The sequence below is a fragment of the Salmo trutta genome, chromosome 9 (assembly GCF_901001165.1).
Source record: "Salmo trutta chromosome 9, fSalTru1.1, whole genome shotgun sequence".
In the NCBI taxonomy this organism is placed as follows: Eukaryota; Metazoa; Chordata; class Actinopteri; order Salmoniformes; family Salmonidae; genus Salmo; species Salmo trutta.
The window spans coordinates 42,357,596-42,376,743 of NC_042965.1; the positions used below are offsets into that span (position 1 = coordinate 42,357,596).

General features: G+C 44.5%; 1 protein-coding gene across 1 annotated transcript in view; it reads left to right on the forward strand.

Moving 5' to 3' along the window:
- The first annotated feature begins 1,337 nt into the window (after positions 1 to 1,337).
- LOC115199674 (extracellular matrix protein FRAS1) overlaps positions 1,338 to 19,148 on the forward strand; it is a 151,813-nt gene continuing 134,002 nt past the window's right edge. Inside the window, exons 1-7 of the mRNA XM_029761980.1 lie at positions 1,338 to 1,398; positions 4,514 to 4,647; positions 4,808 to 4,891; positions 7,903 to 8,004; positions 8,472 to 8,663; positions 10,681 to 10,791; positions 11,008 to 11,155. Coding sequence (XP_029617840.1) covers positions 1,338 to 1,398; positions 4,514 to 4,647; positions 4,808 to 4,891; positions 7,903 to 8,004; positions 8,472 to 8,663; positions 10,681 to 10,791; positions 11,008 to 11,155 — 832 coding nt within the window. The remainder of the gene's footprint in view (positions 1,399 to 4,513; positions 4,648 to 4,807; positions 4,892 to 7,902; positions 8,005 to 8,471; positions 8,664 to 10,680; positions 10,792 to 11,007; positions 11,156 to 19,148) is intronic.

The following is a 19,148-nucleotide window of genomic DNA, read 5'->3' on the forward strand; positions in this document are numbered from 1 at the left end:
TATTATTTATATGTTGTGGTTGCCCCCTGCAGCGCTACACTTGGCGGCTACATTGCTAGTTAGCGCCTGAACTGGGAATTGTCTTTACAGCTACACATCTGAGGCTGTAAATCCTATAAACCTCAACTTCAGGTGGAATTTCTTTCCAGCGTCTGACTTTATCGCTGACCTACATTCAAAAAAAAAAAAAAAAAAAACATTTCAAGTCGTAAGTTTACATACAATTAGGACGGAGTCATTAAAATTTGTTTTTCAACCACTCCACAAATTTCTTGTTAACAAACTATAGTTTTTGCAAGTCGGTTAGGACATCTACTTTGTGCATGACACAAGTAATTTTTCAAACAATTGTTTACAGACAGATTATTTCACTTATAATTCACTGTATCACAATTCCAGTTGGTCAGAAGTTTACATACACTAAGTTGACTGTGCCTTTAAACAGCTTGGAAAATTCCAGAAAATGATGTCATGGATTTAGAAGCTTCTGATAGGCTAATTTACATAATTTGAGTCAATTGGAGGTGTACCTGTGGATGTATTTCAAGGCCTACCTTCAAACTCAGTGACTCTTTGCTTGACATCATTGGAAAATCAAAAGAAATCAGCCAAGACCTCAGAAGAAAAATGCAGACCTCCACAAGTCTGGTTCATCCTTGGGAACAATTTCCAAATGCCTGAAGGTAACACATTCATCTGTACATACAATAGTACGCAAGTATAAACACCATGGGACTTGCAAAACGCAAGTCTGAACGTCAACAGTGAAGAGGTGACTCCGGGATGCTGGCCTTCTAGGCAGAGTTCCTCTGTCCAGTGTCTGTGTTCTTTTGCCCATCTTAATCTTTAGTTTTTATTGGCCAGTCTGAGATATGGCTTTTTCTTTGCACTCCGCCCCAAAACATGTCCGCGCAATAATAATGCGTGAAGCAGACCAAGTGTGGCCTTTTTGTATGGCTTATTTGATTGAAAATACATTTTGTGGCCTCCTGAGTGGCAAAGTGGTATAAGGCACTGCATCGCAGTGCTTGAGGGATCACTACAGACCCGGGTTCGATCCCATGCTGTGTCACAGCAGGCTGTGACCAGGAGACCCATGAGGCAGCCCACAATTGACCCAGCGTTGTCCGGGTTAGGGGAGGGTTTGGCCGGCCCGAGACTTCCTTGTCCCATCGTGCTCTAGTTACTCCTTGTGGCAGGCTGGGAGCCTGCAAGCTGACTTCGGTCGCCAGCTGTAAGGTGTTTCCTCCGACACATTGGTGCGGCTGGCTTCCGGGTTAATCGAGCAGTGTGTCAAGAAGCAGTGCGGCTTGGCAGGATCGTGTTTCGGAGGACGCATGGCTCTCGACCTTTGCATCTCCCGAGCCCGTACGGGAGTTGCGGCGATGGGACACGATTGTAACTACGAATTAGATATCACAAAATTGGGGAGAAAAAATTATAAAAGTTTCGTAATGTTTACATTGTTACGAATGTACTGATATACTGTAAGTGGACGAACGTGGCATCCCGGCAACTTACAGGAACATTTTTTTTTTTATATCGTAGTTGACAAGAATGTTCAAAACAAATCACATTTTATTTGTCACGTTTCATAGAGATGGGACCAAGTCACTATTATTCGAGTCACAAGCAAGTCTCAAATAGAACGAGTCGAGCCTCGAGTCAAGTCCAAGTCATTTTAAGAGCGATTCGAGTCACAAGTAAAAGTTTCAAGTCCAGTTCAAAAATCTAATAATAGTGATAATAATAATAATAATAGCAAATACAGGCAATGAGTTGTTCAACTACAAATCTTTGTCTATTTATTGAGGTTACCAGACAGCCATTTTAATTATTTTGTCTACAACACATGTAATAATTAATTTTAACAACAAATTCCAAATGCAAGCTTCATCGGTAAATTATGAATTTCAAGCAATTTTGGCTTACCAAAAGACCAGTAAGCCTGTGCTAGTAATTGTTGCTTGATGCCCAATTGCAGGTGAAAGTAAACATAGTCTGGATCACCAACAGTTTTTGGGGAGCTGCGTATTCATTCATGTTATGTCCTCTCCCTACAATTTGACGTTTGCGCTGCACCAGATACTATAGCGGTACAGCAAATCAGCAATCTGTTTGCTAGGTCAGTGATTTCAAACTTTTTGGACCTGGGACCCCAAAAAGGCTTCAAAGCTTTGCTCCATTCATCATTGCCCTGATCCTGACTATTCTCCCAGTCCCTGCTGCTGAAAAACATCCCCACAGCATGATGCTGCTACCAATATGCTTCACTGTAGGGTTGGTGCCAGGTTTCCTCTAGACATGATGCTTGGAATTCAGGCAAAATAGTTCAATCTTGGTTTCATCAGACCAGAGAATCTTGTTTCTGGGTTTCCCTTTGTAACCTTTAATAGTTTCTCATGGTCTGAGAATCCTGTAGGTGCCTTTTGTTAAACTCCAAGCAGGATGTAATGTGCCTTTTACTGATGAGTGGCTTCCATCTGGCCACTCTACCATAAATACCTTTATTGGTGGAGTGCTGCAGAGATGGTTGTCCTTCTAGAAGGTTCTCTCATCTCCAGTTCCTCTGGAGCTCTGTCAGAGTGATCATCGGGTTCTTGGTCACCTCTCTGACCAAGGCCCTTCTCCCCCAATTACTCAGTTTGGCCGGGCGGCCAGCTCTAGGAAGAGTCTTGGTGGTTCCAAACTTCTTCCATTTAAGAATGATGGAAGCCAATGTGTTCTTGGGGACCTTCAATGCTGTTTTGGTACCCTTCCCCAGATCTGTGCCTCGACACAATCCTGTCTCGGAGATCTACGGACAAAATCCTTGGTTTTTGCTCTGACATGTCAACTGTGGGACCTTTATATAGACAGGTGTGTGCCTTTCCAAATCATGTCCAATCAAGTTGTATAAACATCTCAAGGATAATCAATGGAAACAAGATGCACCTGAGCTCAATTTTGAGTCTCATATAAAAGGGTCTGAATACTTATGTAAATAAGGTATTTCTGTTTTTTTATTTTTATTAAATTAGCATACATTTCTAAAAACCAGTTATCGCTATGTCGTTATGTGGTTGTGTGTAGATTGATGACAATTTTAATTTTATTTAATCAATTTTAGAATAAGGTTGTAACGTAACAAAATGTGGAAAATGTCAAGGGGTCTGAATACTTTTCAAATGCACTCTAAGTGCTTTAATGTTTTTAATGTTTTTGGACCCCAGGAAGAGTAGCCTCGGCAGCAGCTAAATACAAATGATGGTGTTGGAGTCGTGCTCGGCCACACAGTCTACGCAGTCGCGAGTGAATAGGGAGTACAAGAGGGGACCAAGCACACACACCTGAGGGTTCAGGATCAATGTGGCAGATGTGTTGTTGCAAACCTCACCACCTTGTGGCAGCCTGTCAGGAAGTCCAGGATCCAGTTGCAGAGAGAGGTGTTCAATCCAACGGTCCTGAATTTAGTGATGAACATTTGTAAACATTATCACATAGGTGTGAGTGGGCAGTGTGAAGTGCAACAGAGATTGCATCGTCTCTGGATCTGTTGAGGCGGTATGCGATTTGGAGTCGGTCCAGGGTGTCTGTGATTATGGTGTTGATGTGAGCCATGACCAGCCTTTCATGTGATAGTAAATTAGAAAGGTTACCTTGGTTACCCTCTCTCTTTCCCATCTCTCTTCTCCTTGGACTATGATGATCGGATTGAAACATGTAAGTATTACTGACTGGGTCAGGGAGAGGTTGAAAATCTCAGTGACGACACTTGCCAGCTGGTCAACGTATGCTCTGAGTACGCATCCTGGTAATCCATCTGGCCTAGTGAATGTTATCCTGTTTAAAGGTCTTACTCACATTGGCTACGGAGAGGGAGATCAAACAGTCGTCCAGAGCAGCTGGTGCTCTTATGCATGGTTCAGTGTTGCTAGCCTCGAAGCCAGCATAGAAGCACATTTAGCTTGTCTGGTAGGCTCGTGTCACTGGGCAGCTCGCGGCTGGGTTTCTCTTTGTAATCTTTAATAGTTTGCAAGCCCTGCCACATCCGACGAGTGTCAAGGCGCCATAACAGGTTACGATCTTAGTCCTGTATTGATGCTTTTCCAGTTTGATCGCTCGTCTGAGATTGTAGCGGGATTTCTCATAAGCGTCCGGATTAGTGGCCTGCTGCTTGAAAGCGGCAGCTCTAGCCTTTAGCTCAGTGCAGATGTCCACTCCTCCTGCCCACCTTACGCCTTTGTGGATATTTATTCCCATTGTTAGAACAGACAATATCTTCAATATCTTGTCAGTGTATAGATCATCTTTGTGCTGACTCCACTTGCACTTGTTCCTGTGTTAGGGACCCCTGGGGCTGTCCACTCTACTGCCGGATGTATAATACTCTGTTCCTGTGTTAGGGACCCCTGGGGCTGTCCACTCTACTGCCGGATGTATAATACATAACATACATTATCTATAGCACCAACATTGCTCTTTACTGTACTTACAGTCTGTGCGTGGTGTGTGTGTGTGTGTGTGTCCACAGCATCCTGTTCCTGGGAGGACCATGAGTACAGGGATGGGGAGGAGTGGAGGCCCAGCCCGTGCTCTAAGTGTGTGTGTGATAGCGGACTACCTCAGTGCTATGCAGCAGAGTGTCAACCTGTCGCCTGCCAACCGGTTAGTACGACTGTCACACACGCACACACGCACGCACACACACACACACACACACACACACACTAATACGCACACAAACACTCACGCACACACAAGCATTGTGATTCCGTTGTCGCTCTATTTGTCACACGTCTGATGTGTCTGTGTGTCTCTCCAACAGCTGGATAATCTGGTGATACAGCCGGGACACTGCTGCCCACAGTGTGTCCCTAACCCTTGCCTCTCCGCTGGGAAGGAGTACAAGGTACTGTCACTTAGTTATACACTGTTCTGAGAGAGTGAGACACAGAGAGAGTGAGACAGAGAGAGAGTGAGACAGAGATGGAGAGAAAGACAGAGACGGAGAGAAAGACAGAGAGAAAGAGAGAGAGAGAAAGACAGAGACGGAGAGAAAGACAGCGAGAAAGAGAGAGAGAGAAAGACAGAGAGAAGTAGAAGGAGAAGGAGAGTGAAGTACTCGAGTGCTTGTTTGCAAACAAAAGTTAGGACACACCTATTCATTCCAGGGTTTTATTTTTTTTACTATTTTCTACATTGAATAATAGTGAAGACATCAGAACTATGAACTAAGCTGGTTGAGAGAATGCCAAGAGTGTGCAAAGCTGTCTTCAAGGTAAAGGGTGACTACTTTGAAGAATCTAAAATATATTTTGACTGAACACTTTTTTGGTTACTACATGAATCCATATGTGTTATTTCATAGTGTTGATGTCTTCACTATTATTCTACAATGTAGAAAATAGTCAAAATGAAGAAAAACCCTTGAATGAGTAGGTGTTCTAAAACTAGTGACTGGTACTGTATGTGACCGAGGATTTATGTGACAGAATGTGAGTCTCTGCTTTTCAGCACGGTTATAATAGGGTGTCTCTGAGAAGTGTGTGTGTGGGTGTGTGTCCTCTCTTGCTCTCTTCCCCCTCTCTCTTCCCCCCTCTCTCTTCCTCCCTCTCTCTTCCTCCCACTCTCTTCCTCCCACTCTCTTCCTCCCACTCTCTTCCTCCCACTCTCTTCCTCCCACTCTCTTCCTCCCTCTCTCTTCCTCTCTCTTCCTCATCTCTCTTCTCCCTCTCTCTTCCCCTCTCTCTTACCCCTCTCTCTTCACCCCCTCTCTCTTACCCCTCTCTCTTCTCTCTTCCCCTGTCTCTTCTCCCTCTCTCTTCTCCCTCTCTCTTCCCCCTCTCTCTTCCCCCTCTCTCTTTCCCCTCTCTCTTTCCCCTCTCTCTTCCCCCTCTCTCTTCCCCCTCTCTCTTTCCCCTCTCTCTTTCCCCCCTCTCTTCCCCCCTCTCTCCCCCCCCTCTCTTCCCCCCCTCTCTTCCCCCCCTCTCTTCCCCCTCTCTCTTCCCCCTCTCTCTCCCCCCTCTCTTCCCCTCTCTCTTCCCCCCTCTCTCTTCTCCCTCTCTCTACCCCTCTCTCTTCCCTCTCTCTTCCCCCCTCTCTTCTCCCTCTCTCTCTACCCCCTCTCTCTCCCCCTCTCTCTTCTCCCTCTCTCTACCCCCCTCCTCTTCCCCCTCTCCCTCCCCCTCTCTCTCCCTCCTCTCTTCCCTCTCTCTTCCCCCTCTCTCTTCCCCCTCTCCTCCCCCCTCTCTCCCCCCTCTCTCTCCCCCCCCTCTCTTCCCCCCTCTCTCTACCCCCCTCTCTCTCCCCTCTCTCCCCCCCCTCTCTTCCCCCTCTCTCTTCCCCCTCTCTCTTCTCCCTCTCTCTACCCCCTCTCTCTCCCCCTCTCTCTTCTCCCTCTCTCTACCCCTCTCTCCCCCTCTCTCTTCCCCTCTCTCTTCCCCTCTCTCTTCCCCCCCCTCTCTCCCCCTCTCTCTACCCCCTCTCTCTTCCCCCTCTCTCTCCCCCCCTCTCTTCCCCCCCCCTCTTTCCCCCCTCCTCTTCCCCTCTCTCCCCCCTCTCTCTTCCCCCTCTCTTCCCCCTCTCTCTCCTCCTCCCCTCTCTTCCCCCCTCTCTCCCCCCTCTCTCTCTTCCCCCTCTCTCTCCCCCCTCTCTTCCCCCTCTCTCTCCCCCTCTCTCTTCTCCCCTCTCTCTACCCCCTCTCTCTTCCCCCCCTCTCTTCCCCCTCTCTCTCCCCCCCCTCTCTTCCCCCTCTCTCTATCCCCTCTCTCTTCCCCCTTCTCTCTCTCCCCCTCTCTCTACCCCCTCTCTCTCCCCCCCCTCTCTTCCCCCTCTCTCTCCCCCCCCTCTCTTCCCCCTCTCTCTATCCCCTCTCTCTTCCCCCTTCTCTTCCCCCTTCTCTTCCCCCTCTCTCTTCCCCCTCTCTCTTCCCCCTCTCTCTCCCCCCCTCTCTTCCCCCTCACACACTGGCCAACCAACCACATCTCATGTATATTATATTTGCATGGCGGAAAAGGAAATAACAAGAGACATCTCAATTTGTTATTTATTAAAGATCATGAATAATATATATATATATTGTGTGTGTGTTTGTGTAAGGGAAAGTGCTTTGCATTAACAAAATAACAGCATGGGTTGTCTGGTCTGGATACTGTCACTGTCACGATCGTTGGAATGAATGTCAGACCCAGGCGCAGCGAATGTTGAGTTCCACATTATTTATAAAGTGAAACTAAGCTAAGACAAAAAACAAATAAACAATAAACTAACAACGAACTGTGACTACAGAGATGCAACGTGCACTAACTCAAATCAATATCCCATATCACACAGGTGGAAACATGCTACTAAAGTATGATCCCCAATTAGAGACAACGATTACCAGCTGCCTCTAATTGGGAATCATACACAATCACCAACATAGAAAAAACAAACTAGAACCCCACATAGAAAATATAAACTAGACTAAACCCCTAGTCATGCCCTGACCTACTCTACCATAGAAAATAAAGGCTTTCTATGGTCAGGACATGACACACATGGCTGTCTCTTGTATTCTACCAATCACACATGACTGTCTCTGGGTCTGGGGTATTCTATCTACTGTCTGTTCTACCAATCATACTTGACTGTCTCTGGGGTATTCTACCAATCATACTTGACTGTCTCTGGGATATCCAAATGTCACATTTTGAAGTGTTTAAAATTAAGGTTAGGTATTAACTCTGAATGGTTAAGGTATTAACTCTGAATGGTTAAGGTTAGGCATTAACTCTGAATGGTTAAGGTTAGGTTAGTTTAAGGGCTTAAAACAAAAACAGAGGCAGATGCCTATGCTCATCCACCATCCCCGTCCACAACGTGTGTGTGTGTGTGTGTGTCTGTGTGTGTGTGTGTGTGTGTGTGTGTGTGTGTTTGCAGCATGGTGAGCAGTGGCAGAAGAGTGGCTGCACCAGGTGTGTGTGTGATCGTGGCCAGTCTCGCTGTCACACACAAACCTGTCCACCCAGGACCTGTGAGAAGGTCAGTACACACAGAGATAACCTGTCTGTCTGTCTGTCTGTCTGTCTGTCTGTCTGTCTGTCTGTCTGTCTGTCTGTCTGTCTGTCTGTCTGTCTGTCTGTCTGTCTGTCTGTAACTCTGTCTGTCTGTCTGTCTGTCTGTCTGTCTGTCTGTCTGTCTGTCTGTCTGTCTGTCTGTCTGTCTGTCTGTCTGTCTGTCTGTCTGTCTGTCTGTCTGTCTGTCTGTCTGTCTGTCTGTCTGTAACTCTTCCCCATGTTACTGCTGTGGAAGACGTTACCTGCTAAAATGAAGATCAATGATTAAATAGATGATCGTTTGGAAAGGTTATGATATAATACAATACAATGTTTATACTATAATGGCTCATCCATCATGTGCACTATTTATAAAGCATTTATTAACGCTTATTCATGAAAGTTATTAGTTATTATAAAGTCTAACCTTATCCTTCCCATGATCCCTTGCAGGGCCAGACCAAGGTAAAGAGGGCAGGGCAGTGTTGTGACGAGTGTGTCGCCGCCAAAGGAAGCTGTCTGTACGAGCTCACCGTGCGTTACCACGGTGACATGTGGAACGGCACCGGCTGCGAGTTCTGCACCTGCGAGAGGGGACAGGTCCTCTGCCAGAGAGCCCAGTGTGCTCGAGTAGAATGCCCGACGGTAGGCCACGCTTTTGCCCGACTGAAAGTAAAATAAATAAGATAAATGATAAAAACTTTTTTGTAAATAGTTCACCGAAGTTTACCAACATCATGCTGGTTTGCCTCTTTTGTCTTTTTGGATACATACAACAACAAAAACAAGGATGTAACCGAGAGAATACCTGGATGTATATCTCTTCATTATTAGACATAATTTACTAGCTCAGTAGGGTGCTTGGCCTACATACACAATCATACAATCATTTGTGGTAGGAGTTTTTTGAGGACAACAAAAATACAAAACAGGGTTTCACTCTAGAGTGAAGGAAATGCTCTGACATAAAAAATCAATCTATTTTAAAGCTTGACTTCATAACCACTGCTAGTCTTTATCATTCAACATGACACTCAAATTAAAATGGTTGTATATGTGGAACTAATTGAAGTGTTTCCTTTTAACCTTATCAGACGTTTCTATTCTCATCACATGATATTGATCCCTCATCATCAATCATTGTATAATGTAATCTCTGTTAACCCAGAAGTGAAATCTTGTGTAATTTATCAGCTGCGTGACTTCTGCCCCCCCCCCCCCCCCCACACACACACACACACACACACTGATCGCTGTGGGCACACGCGCCAAGCATTTGTGGCAAAGCAGTTTAAGCCCCACTTGATATGTCCGAATAACCAGTGACGAAATGAGTAACCCAAAACAGGTTACTATGCTGTTCTGATCTCATCCCGTTCCTTCCTGCCAGATTCTCTCAGTCTGCAGAATCTGGCCACGGGAGATTATGTGTAACGTAATAAACAGCCTGTTAAGTATTAATTAAGGATATACATAGTTGGCCTGATTCCACACAGCATGAATTGAGAGCCTAGAGACTGATATAATACAATGACAGGCTACTCTGAGTAGTGAGAAGTATGGATCTGAAAGCAGATCAGCTGTGTGACTAAAAAGTATCACTTATTAAGTTGTCCTCAAAGATTAATATTTTTCAGGATTTCAAATGATTTCAAAAGGCCACAGCTATTGAAACAAGCCTTCAAAATGCCTTCCATTGAATTGTTTGTTAACAATTTAATGGCTCAACATTCTGCTCCAATTCATAGTCAATGAATCAATCAACTGTATTTTTAAAGCCTTTTTACATCAGCAGATGTGCTGTACAGAAACCCAGCCTAAAACCCCAAACAGCAAGCAATGCAGATGTAGAAGTACTCCAATTGTATTAATACCCTGGTTCCGTGCCTCATACCTTGGTTTCGTGTGTGTGTGTGTGTGTGTGTGTGTGTGTGTGTGTGTGTGTGTGTGTGTGTGTGTGTGTGTGTGTGTGTGTGTGTGTGTGTGTGTGTGTGTGTGTAATTCATGTTGTGTGGGAGTTAAGGTGGACACTGACTAATTTCCTCTAACCACTGGACTGAAGGAAGGAAGGAAAGAAGGAGGGAGGGAGGAGGGATAGGAGATGGATAGAAAAGAGATAGAGGGGGAAAGAGATAGAGGAAAGAGATTGAGGGAGAGGAAAGAGAGAGGGAGAGAGAGGAAAGAGAAAGTGAGGGAGAAGGATAGAGGAAAGAGAGAGGGGGAGAGAGGGAGGAAAGAGAGAGGGGGAGAGAGAGAGGAAGAGAGAGAGTGAGAGAGGAAACAGAGAGAGGAAGAGAGAGAGGAAAGAGAGAGGGAGAGAGAGAGGGAGAGAGAGGGGGAGAGAGGGAGAGAGAGGGGGAGAGAGAGGAAGAGAGAGAGGGAGAGAGAGACGAAAGAGAGAGGGAGAGAGAGAGGAAAGAGAGAGAGAGAGAGGGAGAGAGAGAGGAGGGAGAGAGAGACGAAAGAGAGAGAGAGGGGGAGAGAGAGGGGGAGAGAGAGGGGGAGAGGTAAGAGAGAGAGAGAGGAAAGAGAGAGGGGGAGAGAGAGAGGAAAGAGAGAGGGGAAGAGAGAGGGGGAGAGGTAAGAGAGAGAGGAAAGAGAGAGGGGGAGAGGTAAGAGAGAAAGATGGAGTTGGCACCCATTTCTCTTTTATTTTTGACAGGGATCAGAGCTGGTCCACCTAGCAGGGAAATGCTGTCCCGAGTGTCAGTCCATGAAGACCTCTTGTGTCTACTCACATCAGGCCTCTGGGAAAGAACAGAGGCGACTAGCAGTGAGTAAAGAGAATTGATTAGGTGGAATGTACGCCATAATCACTTAGTGTAATCCATGAAATCTACACAAAGTTCCTGTAGCTTCAGTTGATCATCCCTACCTCATGGCAATCTTTGTCTGCTTGTCTCTGTCTGTCTCTGTCTTTCTCTCTGTCTCTGTTTTGGTCTCTCTTAATCGCTCTCTCTCCCCCTGTCTCTCACCCCTCCCCCTCTAGAACCTGGAGAGGTGGAGTGAGGGCCCCTGCAGGGAGTGTGAATGTCGTGAGGGCAGGGTGACCTGCTACCTGGCATCCTGTCCCACCTGTCCCCTGGGGATGCTGGCTGTGCCCCGCCAGGGACAGTGCTGCCCAGAATGTAAACAGGGTAAGAGTGGCACACAAACAAATGCACACAGACACACACACTGGTGTCACTTTTACTTGTTGAATAGGTCTGTTATATTATGATATATTAATAATGGATTGAGTTTATACAGTAGAACAGGGTTCATCAACTAGATTCAGCTATTTTGTTGACCGGATGGTCGGTGTGTCACGTCCTGACCATAGAAAACTTTTATTTTTCTATGGTAGAGTAGGTCAGGGCGTGACAGAGGGTTTTGTCTAGTTTATTTATGTCTATGTTGCTTCTAGTTTCTTTTTTCTATGTTGGGGGTTTTGTCTAGTTTATGTATTTATATGTGGGATTCTAGTTTTTGTATTTCTATGTTTTTTTTTTTGGGATGATCTCCAATTAGAGGTCATCGTTGTCTCTAATTGGGGATCATATTTAGGTTGTTGTTTTTCCCACTAGGTTTTGTGGGAGATTATTTTGAGTAGTGTATGTTGCACCTCTTCGTCACGGTTTGTTGTTTTGTTCATTAGTTTATTTGTATGTCTTGCATAGTTTCACAGTTATAATAAAATGTGGAACGATACACACGCTGCGTTTTGGTCCCATTCTTCAGACAGCCGTGACATGGGGGGACGAAACATAGTTACACATAATTTATAGACTACAAATTGACCGCAAGAAGCCCAAACAGATATGTCTGACTAAAACATAATCATTTCAAACCTTGCTTTACATTTGTATACGATCACAAGTCTCTCTTATTATGCGTGGGAATACTTGGGAACAGATTTCTTAAATTAAAATCACTTGGAGCTGATTTCCTGGTGTTTTTACAGTCTATTATGTCCAACAATAAAAATTACAACAACAAAAAGTATTTTAATGAAGAAGAAAAGAAATATGCTCAGAAAACTTGGGGGGCCAAATAAACCCAACTGCAGGCCAAATTCAGACCGCCAGTTGGAGGAACCCTGCAGAAGAATACTGCACTTTCCTCTGCTTTTCAAAGTACTTTACATAGTAAAAGGATCGTAGTTGTCATGACAACACCAGGCTCCGTGACTGATGTTTGGGAGTAAGTGAGTGCTATGTGGCTAAACAAAGCTGCCATTTGGAGGGTTAACATATGAAGCCACTCATCCCGCTCACCCTATAAACGTCGTCCCATTGATTTTAGTAGCAGCTCAGCGCTACTCTTGTCTCATCCTACAGTCTTCTCCCCTCTGGCATTTCTCTCTTTTGTTTTCAGACAGTGTTGCTGAGGTTAAGGTCTTCTTTCCGTGAAACATTATAAAGCCTAATTAGCTTTTTCTTAACTCTTCCATTAATTATTACGAAGGGGCTATGCATATACTCGGGTGAGAAAGAAGAGGAGATGGAAAATGAGAAAGAGAAGGCGGAAAGAGAGAGAGGGGGGAGAGAGAGGAAGAGATGAGAGAGAGAGATGGAAAAAAGAGAGACAGAGAGGAAGAGAGAGAGAGAATTAGGCCGATACCCGCTAATTATCAAAATCCAGAAAAGAGCCGTTAAATTCTACAACCACCTAAAAGGAAGCGATTCTCAAACCTTCCATAACAAAGCCATCACATACAGAGAGATAAACCTGGAGAAGAGTCCCCTAAGCAAGCTGATCACAAACACAAACATTTCCCACAGAGCCCCAGAACAGCAACACAGTTAGACCCAACCAAATCATGAGAAAACAAAAAGATAATTACTTGACACATTGGAAAGAATTAACAAAAAACAGAGCAAACTAGAATGCTATTTGTCCCTAAACAGAGAGAACACAGTGACAGAATACCTGACCACTGTGACTGACCCAAACTTAACGAAAGCTTTGACTATTTACAGACTCAGTGAGCATAGCCTTGAAAGGCCGCCGCAGGCAGACCTGGTTCTCAAGAGAAGACAGGCTATGTGCACACTGCCCACAAAATGAGGTGGAAACTGAGCTGCACTTCCTAACCTCCTGCCAAATGTATGACAATATCAGAGACACATATTTCCCTCAGATTACACAGATCCATAAATAATTTGAAAACAAACCCAATTTTGATAAACTCCCATATCTACTGGGTGAAATATCACAGTGTGCCATCACAGCAGCAAGATTTGTGACCTGTTGCCTCAAGAAAAGGTCAACCAGTGAAGAACAAACACCCCCGCAGCTACTCGCCCAAGCCCCCACCAGTTCTCCTTCACCCAAATCCAGATAGCAGATGTTCTGAAAGAGCTGCAAAACCTGGACCCGTGCAAATCAGCTGGGCTAGACAATCTGGACCCTCTCTTTCCGCCGCCATTGTTGCAACCCCTATTACCAGCCTGTTCAACCTCTCTTTCGTGTCGTCCGAGATCCCTAAAGATTGGATAGCTGCCGCGGTCATCCCCCTCTTCAAAGGGGGTGCGACTCTAGACCCAAACTGTTACAGACCTATACCCATCCTGCCCTGCCTTTCTAAAGTCTTCGAAAGCCAAGTTAACAAACACTTCACTGACCATTTCGAATCCCACCGTACCTTCTCCGCTGTGCAATCCGGTTTCCGAGCCCGTCACGGGTGCACCTCAGCCACGCTCAAGGTACTAAATGATATCATAACCGCCATCGATAAAAGACAGTACTGTGCAGCCGTCTTCATCGACCTGGCCAAGGCTTTCGACTCTGTCAATCACCATATTCTTATCGGCAGACTCAATAGCCTTGGTTTTTCTTATGACTGCCTCGCCTGGTTCACCAACTACTTTGCAGACAGAGTTCAATGTGTCAAATCGGAGGGCCTGTTGTCCGGACCTCTGGCAGTCTCTATGGGGGCACCACAGGGTTCAATTCTCGGGCCGACTCTTCTTTGTTGGAGACTTTTATTTCCCTCGCCAACTTTAAATTTCAGCCACCTGAGCTGCTAACCGATCTCTGCAGCTGTACATAGTCCATCTGTAAATAGCCCACCCAATCTACCTACCTGATCCCCACACTGTTTTAATTTGTTTATTTTTCTGCTCTTTTGCACACCAGTATCTCTACTTGCACATCATCATATGCTCATCTATCACTCCAGTGTTAATCTGCTAAATTGTAATTATTTGCTCCTATGGCCTATTTATTGCCTACCTCCTCATGCCTTTTGCACACACTGTATATAGACTTTCTTTTTTTTCTACTATACTGTGTCATTGACTTGTTTATTGTGTTATTGGCTTGTTTATCATTTACTCCATGTGTAACTCTGTGTTGTTGTCTGTGTCGCACTGCTTTGCTTTATCTTGGCCAGGTCGCAGTTGTAAATGAGAACTTGTTCTCAACTAGCCTACCTGGTTAAATAAAGGACTTGTTCTCAACTAGCCTACCTGGTTAAATAAAGGACATGTTCTCAACTAGCCTACCTGGTTAAATAAAGGACTTGTTCTCAACTAGCCTACCTGGTTAAATAAAGGACTTGTTCTCAACTAGCCTACCTGGTTAAATAAAGGACTTGTTCTCAACTAGCCTACCTGGTTAAATAAAGGACTTGTTTTCAACTAGCCTACCTGGTTAAATAAAGGTTAAATAAAATACAAATAAAATGTAAATACAACCCATATTTATGTTTATTTATTTTCCCTTTTGTATTTTCACTATTTGCACATTGTTACAACACTGTATATATACATAATATGTCTTTATTCTCTTGGAACTTCTGTGAGTGTAATGTTTAATAGTCATTTTATTGTTTATTTCACTTTTGTTTATTATCTACTTCACTTGCTTTGGCAATGTTAACATATACACTGCTCAAAAAATAAAGGGAACACTTAAACAACACAATGTAACTCCAAGTCAATCACACTTCTGTGAAATCAAACTGTCCACTTAGGAAGCAACACTCATTGACAATAAATTTCACATGCTGTTGTGCAAATGGAATAGACAACAGATGGAAATTATAGGCAATTAGCAAGACACCCCCAATAAAGGAGTGGTTCTGCAGGTGGGGACCACAGACCACTTCTCAGTTCCTATGCTTCCTGGCTGCTGTTTTGGTCAGTTTTGAATGCTGGCGGTGCTTTCACTCTAGTGGTAGCATGAGACGGAGTCTACAACCCACACAAGTGGCTCAGGTAGTGCAGCTCATCCAGGATGGCACATCAATGTGAGCTGTGGCAAGAAGGTTTGCTGTGTCTGTCAGCGTAGTGTCCAGAGCATGGAGGCGCTACCAGGAGACAGGCCAGTACATCAGGAGACGTGGAGGAGGCCGTAGGAGGGCAACAACCCAGCAGCAGGACCGCTACCTCCGCCTTTGTGCAAGGAGGAGCAGGAGGAGCACTGCCAGAGCCCTGCAAAATGACCTCCAGCAGGCCACAAATGTGCATGTGTCTGCTCAAACGGTCAGAAACAGACTCCATGAGGGTGGTATAAGGGCCCAACGTCCACAGGTGGGGGTTGTGCTTACAGCTCAACACCGTGCAGGACGTTTGGCATTTGCCAGAGAACACCAAGATTGCCAAACGCACCACTGGTGCCCTGTGCTCTTCACAGATGAAAGCAGGTTCACACTGAGCATGTGACAGACGTGACAGACTCTGGAGACGCCGTGGAGAACGTTCTGCTGCCTGCAACATCCTCCAGCATGACCGGTTTGGCAGTGGGTCAGTCATGGTGTGGGGTGGCATTTCTTTGGGGGGCCGCACAGCCCTCCATGTGCTCGCCAGAGGTAGAATGACTGCCATTAGGTACCAAGATGAGATCCTCAGACCCCTTGTGAGACCATATGCTGGTGCGGTTGGCCCTGGGTTCCTCCTAATGCCAGACAATGCTAGACCTCATGTGGCTGGAGTGTGTCAGCAGTTCCTGCAAGAGGAAGGCATTGATGCTATGGACTGGCCCGCCCATAGACTGGCATCATGTCTCGCTCCATCCATCAACGCCACGTTGCACCACAGACTGTCCAGGAGTTGGCGGATGCTTTAGTCCAGGTCTGGGAGGAGATCCCTCAGGAGACCATCCGCCACCTCATCAGGAGCATGCCCAGGCATTGTAGGGAGGTCATACAGGCACGTGGAGGCCACACACACTACTGAGCCTCATTTTGACTTGTTTTAAGAACATTACATCAAAGTTGGATCAGCCTGTAGTGTGGTTTTCCACTTTAATTTTGAGTGTGACTCCAAATCCAGACCTCCATGGGTTGATAAATTGGATTTCCATTGATTATTTTTGTGTGATTTTGTTGTCAGCACATTCAACTATGTAAAGAAAAAAGTATTTAATAAGATTATTTCTTTCATTCAGATCTAGGATGTGTTATTTAAGTATTCCCTTTATTTTTTTGAGCGGTATATTTCCCATGTCAATAAAGCCCCTTAATTTGAATGAGAGAGAGAGGAAGAGAGAAATGGAAGAGAACTGAAATGATTATAGTTAGTTACCATGGAAAGAACAAGACCTGTCTATTTGGAAAAATCACCCTACTTAATTCTTTAGTCATATCCCAGTTTACATATTTACTAATGGCCCTACATACACCTAACAACTACTTTTAATATTATCTATATTTTTTGGGGATATTTTTTTTTAAACAGTATAATGTTTGTAAACGATATCGTAAATAGGACATGTGGAGTTATGTCACACATGCAGCTAACCCAGATATATGCAGATGTCTGCTCTACTCAAAATTACAACCAACTAATTGCAGCAAAAATAGAAGAGGGAGGTAGAAGGGGTAGAAAGTAACGTCTTTAGTGTCGTAACGACCGTTCCACAGGTACATGTTCATTCATTGTTTATGGTTCATTGAACAAGCAGGGGAAACAGTGTTTAAACCCTTTACAGTGAAGATCTGTGAAGTTATTTGGATTTTTACGAATTATCTTTGAAAGGCAGGGTCCTGAAAAGGGACATATCTTTTTTTTGCAGTTTGGACTGCAAAATAGTTCCATGATACACAAAATGATACTGGATTAGAAACTTAAGAGTTTTTCCATTTAAATGATTATACAATATTATTTCAACCAACAGAATGTTATATGGTGTATATGGGGGATACAACCATCCCAGCTCTGCAGAGTTTTCTGTGAAGAGACAGAAGCATTAGAGCATTTGTTTTGCTACTGTCCATATGTAGAGACAGACAGACAGACAGACAGACAGACAGACAGACAGACAGACAGACAGACAGACAGAGCTAGCCAATAGTAGTCTGTGTCCTTACAGAGCTATCCAATAGAAGTCTGTGTCCTTACAGAACTATCCAATAGAAGTCTGTGTCCTTACAGAGCTATCCAATAGTAGTCTATGTCCTTACAGAGCTATCCAATAGTAGTCTGTGTCCTTACAGAGCTATCCAATAGTAGTCTGTGTCCTTACAGAGCTATCCAATAGAAGTCTGTGTCCTTACAGAGCTATCCAATAGTAGTCTATCTCCTTTGAAGCCTGTGCCATTTATCTCCTGGGTCGTGATTTAGACTGGAAGCTAACAACTTAAACCTTGCATAAATCCATATTTTAATCATAGTAGTAGTGGTTCATATCCCCATTAATGTATGATGAAATTAATGACCCATATGGTCGTATCGTGTAGTTCAGGGACGGGCAACTTTGATGGGGGTGGGGACCACAAACAATCTGAACTCATAATTTGGGGCCACAGACGCTCGCAGGTCCCACATCCTTACCCACGCATGCAGTCAGAGCTGGCCCTAGGTGACATTTGTTTTTTTCCCTGGTTAAATAAAAACTCATAAAAAAAAATAAAAATACATGGAGCTGCAAGAGGGCCGCCAGTTGCCCATCCCTGATCTAGTTGAATGAATAAGGTTTGGATTCAAACAGCCACAGCAGACAGTGTTGGTAGTGCTGGTACATTTTTGTGACATTTTTGGTGCCGTCCCCCACCCGTCCCTTGCTAGCAAAACATTTTAGCAGCCCCCTTTTTGACATCAGAGAGAAAAAATATTTGCAGTTCATTTCCTGCAATTCTACACATTTTCCCACAGAGCAGAGAACATTTCCCATCTATTTTTATATCACTGGCAGATAAACATTCTCCTTTTCTACAGATATCTTCAGAACAAGAAATCATGCTTGGGCCAAAGCTAGACCAAACCGGACGCGTCGCGTATGCCCGAGCTTTGCAAAATACATTTAACACATACATGTTATTCAATCATTGCACCCACACTGCTCGCGCGCGCCAACGAGCGTCTGCGTTGCCAGGCGCTAAGATAGAAGTTGCTTTTATTTGCTTCTATCACGGTGGGTGATTGAAAGGTGAACTGAGGTCGGTAGTGGTAGTTCACCTTATTATGAAAATTAGTTGCCAATCGCCATGTTAAGTCCAAAGAAGAAAAAGCCTGGAAGGAGGAGAGATTACTAGAAACTAACTTGGTTGACCGTTTTATGTGTGGATTAATTGTCAGAGTAGAGAACCTTGTGCATTTCAGGTAAAATAACAACCCAATGTTTATATCCCAGGACAAATTAGCTAGCAACTGCAAGCTAACTAAATAGGACAAATTAGCTAGCAACTGCAAGCTAACTAAATAGGACAAATTAGCTAGCAACTGCAAGCTAACTAAATAGGACAAATTAGCTAGCAACTGCAAGCTAGCTAGTTAAATTGCCATAAATGTTTAATGCTTTTCGACCTGTCCCCAAATTAATATAATTGGTTCAGAGTTTGTTTTGATATTTCAACCTGCGTATCGTGATCGCGTTTGGTGCGGGGGGACAAAATCAATTTGTGCACGATGGCGCACACGGACACACATCTGATTTGGGCATGGTGTAACTGATGCTGTTGTGGACTGGCAGCTTTTCAGGCAACTAAAAAATTAATGCACGTCCTTAGTATCGCTGACACTGCTGGTGATCCGTCTAAATTTTGGAAAACAGTTAAGCCACTAAAGCATGGAAGTTCCTCTCCTTCCATACCCAAGCAAGTTATACTGAACTCTGACATCATTATTGAAAAAAAAATTGACATGTAATGCTTTTAATCAACATTGTATGTCCGCTGGTTTTTTGTTTGAATGAAACCTTGGTTTA